General features: G+C 41.5%; 2 protein-coding genes across 3 annotated transcripts; both read right to left on the reverse strand.

Annotated features, from left to right (window-relative positions):
• Positions 1 to 545: 545 nt before the first annotated feature.
• Positions 546 to 5,053, reverse strand: LOC142895848 (protein disulfide isomerase CRELD1-like). 2 transcript variants are annotated; one of them, XM_076037161.1, is made up of 6 exons: positions 4,934 to 5,053; positions 4,269 to 4,425; positions 4,048 to 4,085; positions 3,145 to 3,240; positions 2,850 to 2,990; positions 546 to 964 (listed from the first exon to the last, which is right to left on the reverse strand). In XM_076037161.1, the coding sequence occupies exons 2-6, from the start codon at positions 4,274 to 4,276 to the stop codon at positions 744 to 746; spliced, it is 504 nt and encodes a 167-aa protein (XP_075893276.1). In that variant the 5' UTR covers positions 4,277 to 4,425; positions 4,934 to 5,053; the 3' UTR covers positions 546 to 743. The 2 variants fall into 2 exon arrangements, with proteins under 2 accessions (XP_075893276.1, XP_075893275.1); XM_076037160.1 differs by having other exon boundaries at positions 4,048 to 4,131; positions 4,934 to 5,052.
• Positions 5,054 to 5,166: 113 nt separating this feature from the next.
• Positions 5,167 to 13,021, reverse strand: LOC142895847 (interleukin-17 receptor C-like). The gene is made up of 15 exons (XM_076037159.1): positions 12,868 to 13,021; positions 12,043 to 12,298; positions 11,329 to 11,563; positions 10,448 to 10,554; positions 10,238 to 10,352; positions 10,100 to 10,141; positions 9,871 to 9,989; positions 9,125 to 9,181; positions 8,837 to 8,897; positions 8,561 to 8,760; positions 8,172 to 8,225; positions 8,035 to 8,086; positions 7,828 to 7,923; positions 7,563 to 7,601; positions 5,167 to 6,971 (listed from the first exon to the last, which is right to left on the reverse strand). The coding sequence occupies exons 2-15, from the start codon at positions 12,145 to 12,147 to the stop codon at positions 6,352 to 6,354; spliced, it is 1,902 nt and encodes a 633-aa protein (XP_075893274.1). The 5' UTR covers positions 12,148 to 12,298; positions 12,868 to 13,021; the 3' UTR covers positions 5,167 to 6,351.
• Between the last annotated feature and the right edge of the window lie 514 nt (positions 13,022 to 13,535).

Consider the following 13,535-nt stretch of genomic DNA (forward strand, 5'->3'; position numbering starts at 1 on the left):
TCTGTCTCCATCTGACCGTCCTCTGTCTGCTCTGTCTGTCCTTGTTAGCTACGTCCTCTATGGTCTTCCTCCTCTTGGACTCCTGCCAGCCAGTTTCAGCCTCAGCATCCCTCCACCCACAGTCCCAGAGAAATGGTGAAAAAGCTCAGTGAGAAATGTTTCAAATAAAATGACAAAACAGTGAATCAATTCAGGATGCTGTCCCTCTGATCCCAAACTCCATAGGCAGACGGAGATAGAAGACGTGAGAATGTGGTCCCTGTAAGATTAATTTGTAAGTATTTTGTTTTTTTTCAGTTCAGAAAGTGGCAACAAAAGCTGAAATTTGTGTTCATCCAAACAGACTCAAATACTTTGAGGAATGTTCCCAGTAAATCCAGGAAGATTTAGGAGTGGTGCCTGCGACAAATCCTTCTGTAAATAATGGTCCATCAAGATTCCTTTGTAGAACTACAGACTGTAAAGCTTAGGAGAATCACCCATTGTGCGGATGTATAAAAACTAGGTCACCAAAGGCAGGCCTAAAATGAAAACAACCAACATAATTTAGAACTAACCAAATTTTATTATTAAGAAAGAAACATTAAAGATAACATGGAAAAAAGAAACTCAAAAACATGAAAGCACTTGTTATGTTAAATGGGCTTCAAGTACTAATGGGTCATTTTTAGAAGAACAAATGGGCAATGGATGTAAAATCCCAACATTTTCAAATATACATGCATGTGCGGCACTTTCAAATTTCAGCGACCCTTGAAGAAGTTGTTCAATAGTCGGTCTCCCCGGTCAGAGAGCCAGTACCCTGTCATGGCTGCCGCCGCGCCTATGAACACTGATGTGTAAACCATATCCCCCTTGGCAGCCAGTGTGGCCAGAGCGCAGAGCACGACGCCGAAGAACATCTGCTGCAGCACTTCAACCTCGTCGTCTTGGATATCCTCAAAGAGACCCCGCTCCTGAACACCTGCACGGAGAGATTCACCTGTTTGCTCTGAGGTGATGTAGCCGTGTGTGTGTGTGTGTGTGTGTGTGTGCATGTGTGTGTGTGTGTGATATAGCTATGTTTTTTATTTTTATTTTTTATTTCATTGAATGTTTGATATATATATATATAAAGCATTCTTTTAATGTGTAAACTCAACTATAGTTAGTTCACTTCCTTTGGTTGGTCACTAGGCGGCAGTGTAGCGACATCTCTGAGCCACTAAAGAGCGGAGTGAAACTAGTCCCTCATTCCGCGCTGAGGAGGCTTGCAGTGAATTCCAATTCCTCCCTTAACCCTCAATCTCAACCCTCAATCTCAAAAATGCGCGCTCCCGCGAGGTGCAAGTGCTGTCCCGATTCTAAGAACGTCAAGTTGAGGGAGGAGTTTAAGGGCTGTATCGCCCTCAATATTGAGATTCTCCGGCGCCACCCTTGGCAGTAAGGGCTACCCAGAAGGCATTGCGTATTTTCGCCAAGACATCTTCGAAAAAGATCGCGCTGTAAAAGCGAGCTACAAATGGAAGTATTTTCTTAGTTAATAAAGATATAAATATTACGAAACCCTTTTATTGTCTTAGTTTAAGACTTTTTTTATGGATTATTGACATCGTTGTTGCGTAACATTTTTTTTTTTTTTTTTTAACTTTACGAGGTTTGTCAACCGGACCGGCGGTCCCGGCTTCACGTTACTTGTATACCTCGTTGTGTAGCGAAGGAGGACTTCTTCCTTTTTCGCCGTCTTTCTCTTTTTCCCTCCTTCTTCTTCGTCGTTGTCGTCTTCTTGACAGACTGGACGTAGCTTTGGCGTAAGGCCGCCCCCCACCGTCTGAAGACGTAACTGCACTTAAGGGGTGTCCCATTTCTAACCCCTTGCACTTATTTTTGAGGGCCAAGATTGAGGGTTAAGGGCGAGGGTTGAGATTGAGGATTGGCCCTTGTTGGAGTACAGAAAATATCTCAACCGTTAATTCCTCTTTCAACAGGTTGGTGCCAATTTCAAGTCTACTAAATTACATGTATCGATGATTAATATTGTTGTGTATGGCTACGATTTAATTTTGAGATGCTAGCTAGACTTTTCGAGTAAGTGGTCATATTCAAAACTGTACAACATTTCCGGGTTTCTCTGTGCCTGGTAAAATGGCGAGCTCGTCCCGTTCGTGTTGCTCACTGAAAAAGATAAGATGCTTACTTCTAAGGTTCCAGATAATTTACACCATATGTGTAAAAAGGCTAATTATAAGATGGTGTTAACAAAATGCTCCGTTTTCTACCGAGTCCATGTTCTTTCTACGTTCTTTAAGAGGGAAAATATTTTTTTTCTCTAAGCCTTGTACTTTGTGCACATATTCAGCCACAAATGTACATAATTGATTTGTTTGTTTCAAGCACAGTTGTACAAACATAATGAAAGTGTCTTACTGTGACGAGAAAAGATGGGACCAGAAGTTTATTTCTGTGTGAAAAGTTGATTGTCAAAAATGAGAAAGTAAAATGATATTGTTTAAAAAGTATACATTCATGGAATGGAATGAAAGATTCCGCTGAGGAGGCTTGGAGTACAGAAACGGTCACCAGTGTCTCAACCGTTCCTTTTCCAACAGTGGACATAAAATCTCTCAACGGGATCTAACAGTGAGACCTGTAACATGTGCATGTGTGTGTGTATGTACTTGCCTACCTATCCAGCAGTGGACATTGATGTCGTTACTCATTCACCAAAAGGCGACCGGAGTGTGTGCGTGTGTGTGTGTGTGTCCATGTACCTGCCTACCTATCCAACAGGGGTCATTGATGTCGTTACATATTCATCAACAGGGGACCAAAGTGCGTGTGTTCTTGTGCGTGGGTGGGATGAGACTCACCAGGTTTCTGCTTCCTCACACAAACGCTCTCCCGTCGGGTGAATCCGTCTGCACAGTCACATCGGAAGGAACCCTCTGTGTTGGTGCAAATGTCATTCGGACCGTGACAGGCCAGCACCCGCTCGCTACATTCGTCCACGTCTGAGCCAGGAGGGAGAAAGAGAGACGTGATTAAATCCCAGCACCACCTTCCAAAAATGGGGATTGCTGCTGCTGCTGCTGCTGCTCAGGAACACAAATTGCATGCATAATAACAAATATATATAAATATAATCAATAAAAGTTCTGCAATTACCTAAACACTTGGATCCCATGAATGTGTAACCTGGGGCACACTTCCTGCAACGAGCTGCTCCACTTCCCATACATCCCACACAGGCTTGATCACAGTCTGGGGAAATATTGACTTTTTTTTTTCATTTTCATTTTTATTTTCATTTTTATTTTTAAACAGGGCTGCTTACCTAAACACACTGTAAGAAAAGAAAGAACCCCCCCCCCCCAAAAAAAACAAAAACAAAACAAAACCCCAAAACAAACCCCCCCATATACAGCTATAGTTGCTTGCAAAAAGACTAAAAATGGCATCCTGTCAATATGGAAAGAATGACAAATCTTAAATTTTTTTTGGACTGGTCTAAATTGCTGATCATAAAAAAAACTACAAGAAAAACTGCAAATAGTAAACTAATCTCCAATTTCAAGCCAAGGTTGTGGGTGTGGCTACAGTTTACAGTTCAGTCGTTGAGTTGCAGTTCAGTTCTGTTACTTTTTCAGTTGCGTTACAATTAGTTTGTTGCAGTGGATATTCTTAAAACTACAGAAGACAAGAAAATATAAAGAGTGAGGGACTTCCAGGCCAGCGACTACATGAATAATACTGTAGAACCAGTTTCATCAGGACTGGACGGTAATTCCACAATCCGTGAAGGACAAAATAACAGCTCGCAAGACCGCTTTATCGGAGGACAAAACTGTTCTGTTTTAATCTAAAAACACACTAACAAAAGTGAAGTTCAGCAATTGTGGCTTATGGTTTGTTATAAGCTTGAGCCTGATTGGCGGAAGCCTCATGAAACCACCTTCCAAATTTTTTCATGTTATTTCCCTCAACAATAAACAAAAATTAAATATAAGAGAGTTCAAAGCCTTTTCCCCCCTGAACTGTGTGGTACACAGGCTGTTCTCAGCTGCTTACCTCTGCACTTGAAGGAACCCTCTGTATTGAGGCAGTAGCTGTTGGGAGGACAGATATCCCGCTCAGTGCCACACTCATCAATATCTAAGACAAACACATTTGCATTACATTGTCGCCTGTCCAGTGTGACACATAATAATAATAATAATAATAACAATAATAATAATAATAATAATAATAATAATCATAATAATAATAAAAAAAAAAAACACTCTACTCACCTACGCATGTGTGGTTATGTAGTGCCCATCCTGCCCTACACTCCGTACACAAGTGCTGGACTGAACACACAGTGCATACATCCGGGCAACTGTGCACCAGAGAAGCCAACAACACACAGAACCAGGCAAGTAGCTTCATATTTTCCCTCCACAGACCCTGTCAGGCCCGGAAGGAGAGAAAGTTGTGGATTGTGTCAATGTTTACAGTCCATTTTGCTAAGTGATGCTTGCCAGTGAAATAATGCAACATAGGATCATTGTGACACTTTAGCTGAGTAATTGCACGTTGATACACGCATCTCGTTTTATATATATGTTAAAAAAAATATTAAGTCAAATATTCCATATATTCTTGAACCCTAATAAGTTGCATCTCCTGCTTTCTTTCTAACATAGAGTTTAAAGAGGTCATGTTCTGTGTTTCCTGTTTTATTTTGAAATCTGTTTAGTCTCATTGTAAACTATGGTAGGACGGACATTTCTGTGAGTTTAGTGCTGATTAAAGTGTTTTTTCCATACATACAGTGTCTCGGGCGCTTCAACGCTGCTTGCAAGTTTAATTTGTTTTTTTTTGAGGTGACATATTAGAATTATGATTCAAGGAGTTAAAACCAACAGTACTTCTACCATTGACGTAAAAAGAGTTGTTGAAAGTTCTGCCATACCTTCAAACTCGAGCAGTGTGAGCCCGTCACGTCTTCAGCTGCTTCTCTGTTTCATGATAAGGCTTGATTACAGTACTGTCAGTGAGGGACCCACAGCCTCACAGCTCCACTGCACTGGAATGTCTGAGTATTTATAACAAGAGAGGGACCTTATATATAACAGTGACCTCTGTGGCACTTGGTTGCTCCAATCAGATTCACGGCTGCACACAGACAACAGGCCAATCACATCATGAATTCTGAAAATACAAAAATAGCAATTTTATTTATAGACATATTTACGGACTTTGAGCACATGTTGAAAAAACAAAAGAACTTTACAGACAGTTAGGATGCACAGTATGTGTTTCTCTTACTTAATGAGGGAAACAATCAACAATTCATTTATTTTCATATAAAAATAAAAATACAGGCTATCACAAGGCAATAACACTGTTGATTTTTTTGCAGTTATTTCACATTATATTGTGTATCATTTACAATTGGCTTGTTTTGCTGCTGAGGAAAAATCCAAGGTTCTAAAATGCATAAAATGAGTGGAAAACAAACTTGTTTATGTATTATTATTATCATAATTATTGTTATCATTATTATTATGCCTGTTGTCAACTAATGTACAATAATGTATGCAGACTGCGATGAATTGCTGACTTGTCCGTGTTGTCACCCTGCCTTTGCACCATGTGGTAAGCTCCAGCAGTGATAGAAAATTGATGGATGCATTATTTGCAGAAATGTAATTTTCTTTGTCAATTTAGGATTAATTTAATCATTTATAAATATATACTTCATAAAATTCACTATGGAGAGAATAAACGTGAGAAGGTGTGTGTTTGATTTGGACAAACCTTTACATAGTTAAGTTTTTACTCCTGCTTATGTCATAACAACATGACACAGGTTTTGTTGTTCAGGCTGTTCATTAACTTGCACCTTTATCTAAATTTTGCAGCACATTGTCACCATGCTTCAAAATCTAGTGCCTACCAACCTTCATCCACCTCATAAAATACCATATAACTCTGGTCGAAACAAGTCAAATAGCAACCAATCACTGGGTGAGGAAATCACTATTCACTGGCTACCATGATCTCAAGCAAATTTCGCTGTTTAAGAATTTAAAATCACCAGGTTCTTGTTGTCTTGTCCACGGGACATAATAAGGGTTGACATTCATTCACTGATATTCCATTCATCCCGTCCAGTTTGGAGGAACAACTCGCAGTTGCATCGCTCAGCTGGGATATTATGATCTGAAGTCTATGTGTTCTAATGAGACAACACAGAGGTCTGCAGGTTCTCTTCTCGAGTCCTGTGATGAACCGCTGAGCTGTCCTGGCCGTCCTGTCTTCACTTGAACAAGCTCCACTTGTTCCTGACCCCGTCAAAATGTCAAAATGTCCGCAGTTGCTTTTGCGTTAACTGAGCAAGACACTCTGCAGCTTCTCTTCCTCTGCGTTCTTTGCTCTGAACTCGTCCGAGGAGCCCCGTCGCCGCTTTGTCCACAGCCTCCTCCTGGACCCGCTTACACTCAGCCCAGTCAAAAGGGCCTGAGTCTGAGAGGGCAGGTGGAACAAGGGCAGCCCCTGGAAAAGCTCAGGCAGGCTCCTGTCCTTGCGCTCTTTTGAGTCAAACCTCACCAAGACAAAGAGCTCCCTGGCTTCCCCCGCCTGCTTCACACCGTGGATCAGGCGCAGGCAGGCCACAAACACGTCTGAGTAAGGCGACTCGGTCTGGGGGACGCTCCCGTCGCCTGCTTTTGTCCTCGCAGCCTCTTGGCGCGTCCACTCCGCCGCCGTCTCCGAGGCTTTGCGGGTCAAGACCAGCACGACTCGGCCACCCCGCTGTTTCATTTCCAGCAGCTGCGAGTGAAGCCAGGGCACGGGTCCCATGATGCACTGCTTCTCCCTGTTCCACTGGTCCACGCACACGCTGAAGCCGTGGCTGCCAAGCAGGGAGCCCAGCTGAGACACCGACTCCGAAACGCCCTCGTCCACATCTGGGGGGCTCACCAAAACCACATGACTCCTCCCTTCAACTTCAGAGAGACAAACGACAGGACGGATATATAGTTGTTATTATATCACAAATGTAATACTAGCTACGTTTCCATTACAGTTTTTAGCAAAATAAAAACAATATTTCTAAAATTCCGACAAATTGCAATTGCGATTTGCAGGTGTTTCCATTGAATGATGTGAAGCGCATAAACCTTAATTCTCGTAAAATCTCGTCCGGCGAGATGTATGACAGTTGCGTTTGCAATCGATTGTTTACGTTTATTTGCCGACAAGAATGGTTGTTATATTTTTCCCTCTGATTACTTGTAAAAAATGATTCCTCTCCTCCTCCGTCCAAACAGAACGCGCCATTTTTACTGGAAGTGAACTGGTCACGTGACCCGCGTACGTCACATCTGGTGATGCGTAAACGCAAAAAAAATGTTTCCATTACGCTTTTGCGATATAGCTATATATCCATACGTCTGGAAAACCACCTCATGAGTGCGTTTAGTGCAATTCTAGGGGTAATGGAGACACAGCTGCTGTCTTGACACATCAGCATTTGTTTGTTGTTGTTTTTTTTGCATGTTTTATCTTTTGCAAAGGAAATAACAGAAAACACATACTCTTCACAACGCCACCATGGCGGCAGCTCCATGCCCATTCTGTGGAGAGTAAAGAAATGAAGAATAGTCATTAAACATCCAGGTGGCAGATACACAGTTACACACACACACACACACACATCATCCTAGCATTAGCGAGGCTTGGTCCATAGAGGCTGAGGTGGCAGATAACGTACACTTTTTTTTTTTTTTTTTTTTTACACTAAAAACTTTCCTTGTCTCACTGAGTCTTATGAAGGTGAATGATAAAATGCATATGACTCACTTTTGATGGAGCCTTGTAGAAGATAGAAGACGAGCACTGTCAGGCAGGCCAGCATCATCAAGCAAACGAGCAGGAGGATCCAGCGCTGTCTGTTGGCTGCAGGTTGCAAAAACAAAACGACTCATTAGAATGTGGCTAAAGTTGTCTTTATTTAGCAGAACACACACTGTACCTCAGCACCGGCAGAATTTGTGGCGTCACACTCACAGTTCTTTAAATAGTATGGGCCCAGCTCACTTGTCATCCCCTCCACTTTAACCTGGACAGATGGATCATTGTGTTAGCACTTATTCAAAGTCCTTCTGCATGTACACATACGTTACGGAAAATGGCCTTTTCTTTACCATCACACATGGTGGGAGCTGAGTGTTGATGTCTTCAAACACCCCGGGTCTCTCCTAATTCACACATTAACACATTTGGAGTCAGTCACAACAGGGACACCTACTCTATCTTAAATGTAGAAATGTCAGACTTTACAAATGATTTACAATTTAATATTTGTAGGATTGGCCGAAAGAATGGTGTTTTGAAAGTCTTTCCAAGTTTAAGCCTCATTTCAGTGTCGCGTGAACTGAATCTCATATGATATCAAAAGTTGCTGATTCTTTTATATACATTCACATGGTAAATCTCAGTTTTTGTTGTATAAGCTGCTTCAGTTCAGTTTACCTAGTCTTCCTCTTTAACAATAACAAGTTATAGAAACAAGCACAAACAAACAAGCTCTTACCCACAGCCCTTCTTTATTTTGTCTCCATGTCCCAATTGACAGCTGCTGCCTGATACCCTGTCCGTGACAGAGCCACACTTCACCTGACAGCCTGCAGGGGGCAGACAGGTTCCACCAGAGCATTGTGCCATAGTTGTTGATTCGACCCTTGGCTAAGGACACAGAGATGTTGTCCCACACGTTCTTTTGGCTCTTGAAGTCTGGAATGGACACGATCAAAAATCAGCAAATCGTCGGTCAGATGTACGCCAGTAAGAGTGAGTGGTGACCTCTGACCTGAGGTCTCAAAGGGACAACTCTGGGAGCGCGTTGACCTCTGATCGTTCTCTCTCCAAGCCTGGAAAAAATATCAATATGGCAATGTACTATCATCGTACTTTGCACAATGTCAGAATTTTAGACTTGACACATAAATGAGGGACACTGACTACCCAGAGAAGACTTGGCTTTAAAGCAATTATTAGGACAATTAAAGGGTCAATGAAGTCTTGCACTTTAACTTTATCGTAAGGTACCCTGTGAGCCCCACCCGTACTGTGGATGAAAAAGACAACCACCCAATACCTGGAAACACATGCAGGGAGTGACAGAATACAGTGGGATGCTCATCTCGTTCCATTTCTGTTGTAAAGAAACATTGAAATGTCAAGGCTTTTTTTTTTTTTTTTAAAGAACAATAGAGTCGACAGAGCACAGTTTTAAAAAGTGCTTAAAAAGTACTGCATTGCTAATACTTTTTCTATTAAAAACCACAACATAAGCACCTTGGTAAAAAAAACAAAACAAAAAAAACTTTCAATCACAATGAAGTGAACCAGCTAGTTTTTTAAGTGTTCTATTTTTATTTTTATTTTTTACAGCTGGTTTAAGGTAGCAAATGTTCTGTGGGTTCCTATTGGTAAACTCTGGCAAATGCCATTCGGTTGTCTGGACGCCAACAAAAGAGCTGTGTTTTCATTTTCTTAACCCATTTCCTGCTTTTATTGCAATTAAAAGGGATCTGAAAAGGAGACTTCTTGAAATCCAAGAGGATGCCTCCTGTTGGCGCAAAGCGGGATAGTTGAGCAAGGGTTCATAACTGAAGTCTTAGCATTGAAGCTGATATTACAGCTTCAATTACTTCTTTGTTCTTTTCTTTTTTTATTGAGTATTTTTTAGCCACTGTACCTAAAACTGTTGTTTAATGGGAATGACCCAAGTAAACTGACACCTGTTATTGTTGTTTTTGTATTTTTATGGTTGTTGTTGTTGTTGTTGTTGTTGTTGTTGTTGTTGTTGTTGTTGTTGTTTTGCCCAGCGTGCACACTGACCTGACACCTTCCGTTGCGCTCATACTGGACACACACGGACAGGTGATTGTCGTTGCGCTCAATGGGACGTAGCTCAACCCTATTCATCTCTGGGTTGATGATACTGCTTAGCGTCGGCACTAAAAGGTAGGAATAAAAAAAAACAAAAAAAACATGCTTTATCCCCTTAAAGATGCTTCAACAATGCAAGAAAACCCAGCAGTAGACCACCATGCATGAATTTCCTTACCCTGGCACTCCTGCACATGTTCCTGCAGGGTCTGGGAGCACACTGAAGACAGACAGGCAGAGCAAACTGTGTCAGGCAGGAGTGCAGTCGTGCCAAACAGCAACGATTTTAACAGCTGCACAGAAAATCGGGAATTACCTTCTTCCAAAGAGGGAGCAGTGATTTTTTGACGCAAATGTGATGCTTCCTTCGGGTAAACAAACAGTTGACTGCCGAAAGAGACCCCGGATGGCCTTGTGATCACCAGAGAAATCTAAACACACACACGCACACACAGGCACACGTGAGCAGACTGGTTAACACTGTCACCGCATGTTGATGTAAAGCAGCCGTTGGAGTCAGCAGTACCTCTGCATGTTGTTGCTGGGGATCAGTTATGGGATTTATTGCAAACTCCACCCTCTTACACACAGGCATGGAATTTACTGCATGGTAGCACGTCGTCACAAACTCCTCTGCAACAGAAGGAACAGCAAGGGTTGGGCGAAGACAGCGTAATGTCAGCAATTCAACAGCACGTGACACTCAATCATAAAAGTGGTCAGAGCAATGACAACACACCAAGTCAGTCTGTTTGTCTGTTATATTACCAATTTATTTCATGGACCTGTTTAGCTTTTTTGTCGTCATTATTTTAAGTGGTACCTGTTGAGTCGTACTGGAAAGGCTTCTCACACTAAATGGTACTTGACCATCAATTTTCTTTGGTAATTTTATATGTTGAATTGCTGCCTTCCAAAACGCCTGGGTTTTTATATTATCCTGATAAATCTAATAGCATGTTGTCAGTTTTGAGAGCGTCATCAAAGTCCATCGGCATTTATCAAAAGATAAAGCAGCACTAGTTTATTATTGATAAAGAATGCCAATTGTTTTCAGTTTGCCTCTTTGCAGGGCCTTGGGTATGAAAAGAAAGAAATTGTTTAATGTGAGTTCACCTATTTTATCTACAATGGACCAGGTGGAGTGGACTAAACTCCTCAAAAGTGAAGTCATCTTCCAGGGGCAGAGCAAACTACTTCAGGAGTTCACAGAAAACATTTTGCAGTCACATGTCATTGGTGAGAGGAAGTGGACCATCCATCTCTTGCATACTTCATTCTTACTTATTTTGAGGGCTGTCAACCAGCACCACAAAGACAAACAAAGGCAACAAGAATATAAATGACATCATTCAATAGCAATGACTAAAGAAAACTCCCCCTAGGCTTCATTAATCTCTGTTATACCTTTTGGAGTCCTCGCCTCTTCATTATAATCCTCCCCCGGTTGCCCAGAGTGATCCTCGTCCAGCATGTCTTTCTCCAGATTAATGTTGACCTCTATGTCTATCCCCATGCACAATGTACACGGTGCTGTGCTCTCACAGCACAGCTTAAAATAGGCGGTTAGATTTTGGACGTGCAACGTGTCTTCATCTTGCAAGAGACACGAGACATCTGTCATCCCGCAGTCAGAAAGACCCTTGAACGACAAAAAAGGGTTCTGTTTTATAATAGCCGCTCACTTTCAGAATTTAGTGTAATGTTTTAGTAAAGTATCTTTAGTACAGTAAATAATAATTGTGCAACACAGCTACAGTTTTGTTACTTGATTTAGCACATCTATTATTGATTCATGCTTGATGGATTAATCATTTTTGAAGTAATAGAAATCAAGTAACTGTATAGCTGCTAAAAGTGTGGACTTAGTAAAAAAAACAAAAAAAAACAGACAGATTTATCTGAATGTTTAATTTTTGCATTTTGACACTGTGTTCAACACACAGCCAACTGCTTCAAATGAAATGTCTGAGGAAGAAAGGCTATTTAGTAAAAAGTGAAATTGGAACGTCAAAGCAGCAGCAGAAGGAAATTACATGTCCAACATGTCAACAAACGTCTGCATTCGGTGTTATACAGCAGGAAATGAGTGCTTCAGGTTAACCAAGCAGTGAATCCTACCTCCGAACAAGTGAGTTTATCGCTGACAAAATCAGATATCTCCAAGTCGCAGGCAGCCAGGCAGAGGAAGAAAATGCACCAAATGGAGCATCTGGACAGTAGCATCTTGTTTTACAACGCTGGCACAGAAATATGTGACCTTCGTGACATTTTTCTCCAAATAGTTTTCTTCCACAGCAGCACGAAAAAAAAAAAAAAAAAAGTGTCTTTCACCTCTGGGAGCTCTGACTTTTTCTTTTCTCAGTCCAGGATCGAACTGAAACACATGCACAAGCAATGGTGAGCCAAAGTTCATTGTTGCTCTTTACTTTTTGTGCTCAACACAGACAGAAAACAATATGAAAGTCTGCACACCCAAGTCTGCACAGAAATGTCTCATTATTCAATAATTAAAGATCTATAAATACAAAAAAAAATACGTAATAAGTGATCACTTTCTTTATGTTTGACACAGGTAAAGATGTTTTTCCAAAGGTGAAACACCAATAGGAGCACACTTAGCCAGGACTGTTTATACCATAGGTATGTCCTGAAGGCAGGCATACTTCAATAAAACAGGTAAAACGTTTTCAGTTGATCTCCACTTTAAGTCACAAAGCACTTACAATCTGTTTGCCAGTAAAAGAAAAGTCTGTCTACATTCCTTAGTCTGTCTTCGAACGTGCAGCCTCTGAGTGAGATCAAATCCCCCCTTTTTACACAAACGACATGAACTTACTGTTGTGTAAAAACGTGAACTAAATATACTTTAAACCAACATTGGTGGTTTAGCGTAACAACTTTTTAAAAAGAACTTCAAGTAAAATCCTCTCAAAGGACACTTACAGCGTTCAGTCGACAGTTCGCGACGAGTTGTGCTGCTCCTCGCCACTGATTCACACCTTGTCGAGTTACCAGGAAGTGAGTGTGAGTCATGCGGGAATGAACGCAAGTGGGTTGAACCGTCCTGTCTGGAGTCGTAACATACATCCACCCGCCCACCCTCCCACCCTCTACCTACCAACCTCTCTTTTTTTCCTTTGCCTCTCAGTCTCTTACCCAATTCTGTGTCTATTTCTGACTTTACTTTTGTGCTTTTATTCTTTAGTTTTCAGAAATGTAACTTCCAGATGTATTCCCTTCCTTATCTCTCTCAACCTCCTCATAGTCATTGGTTTTCTTAGCCTTTCTTTCTTCCCTCTTGCAGTATTTCTGTTTGCAATTCGATTCCCACTTCACTCCACACACTGTCACTGGGTTGAGGACAATGAAACTTACAAAAATCAATACATGACTCTTCCCCGAAAACAGGAGCAAAGCTGTTCTACAACCTAACCTGCATTTCAAACATAGCTGACAGGGTTGGTCTGGTCACAGTGGGAAGCAACAATCTGCTTTACAGTCGTGCTGCTGTAACAAAGGCCAAAGTTTTCTAAGCTTGTTGCCACACATACCTTCAACCTGTGCTTAAGAAGACAGTCCCACACAATACGGTACTTAGGAACTGGTCTGAC

The sequence above is a fragment of the Nelusetta ayraudi genome, unplaced genomic scaffold (genome assembly GCF_046127955.1).
Source record: "Nelusetta ayraudi isolate G7.1 ecotype Tasmania unplaced genomic scaffold, CSIRO-AGI_Nayr_v1 ptg000050l, whole genome shotgun sequence".
Taxonomy (NCBI): Eukaryota; Metazoa; Chordata; class Actinopteri; order Tetraodontiformes; family Monacanthidae; genus Nelusetta; species Nelusetta ayraudi.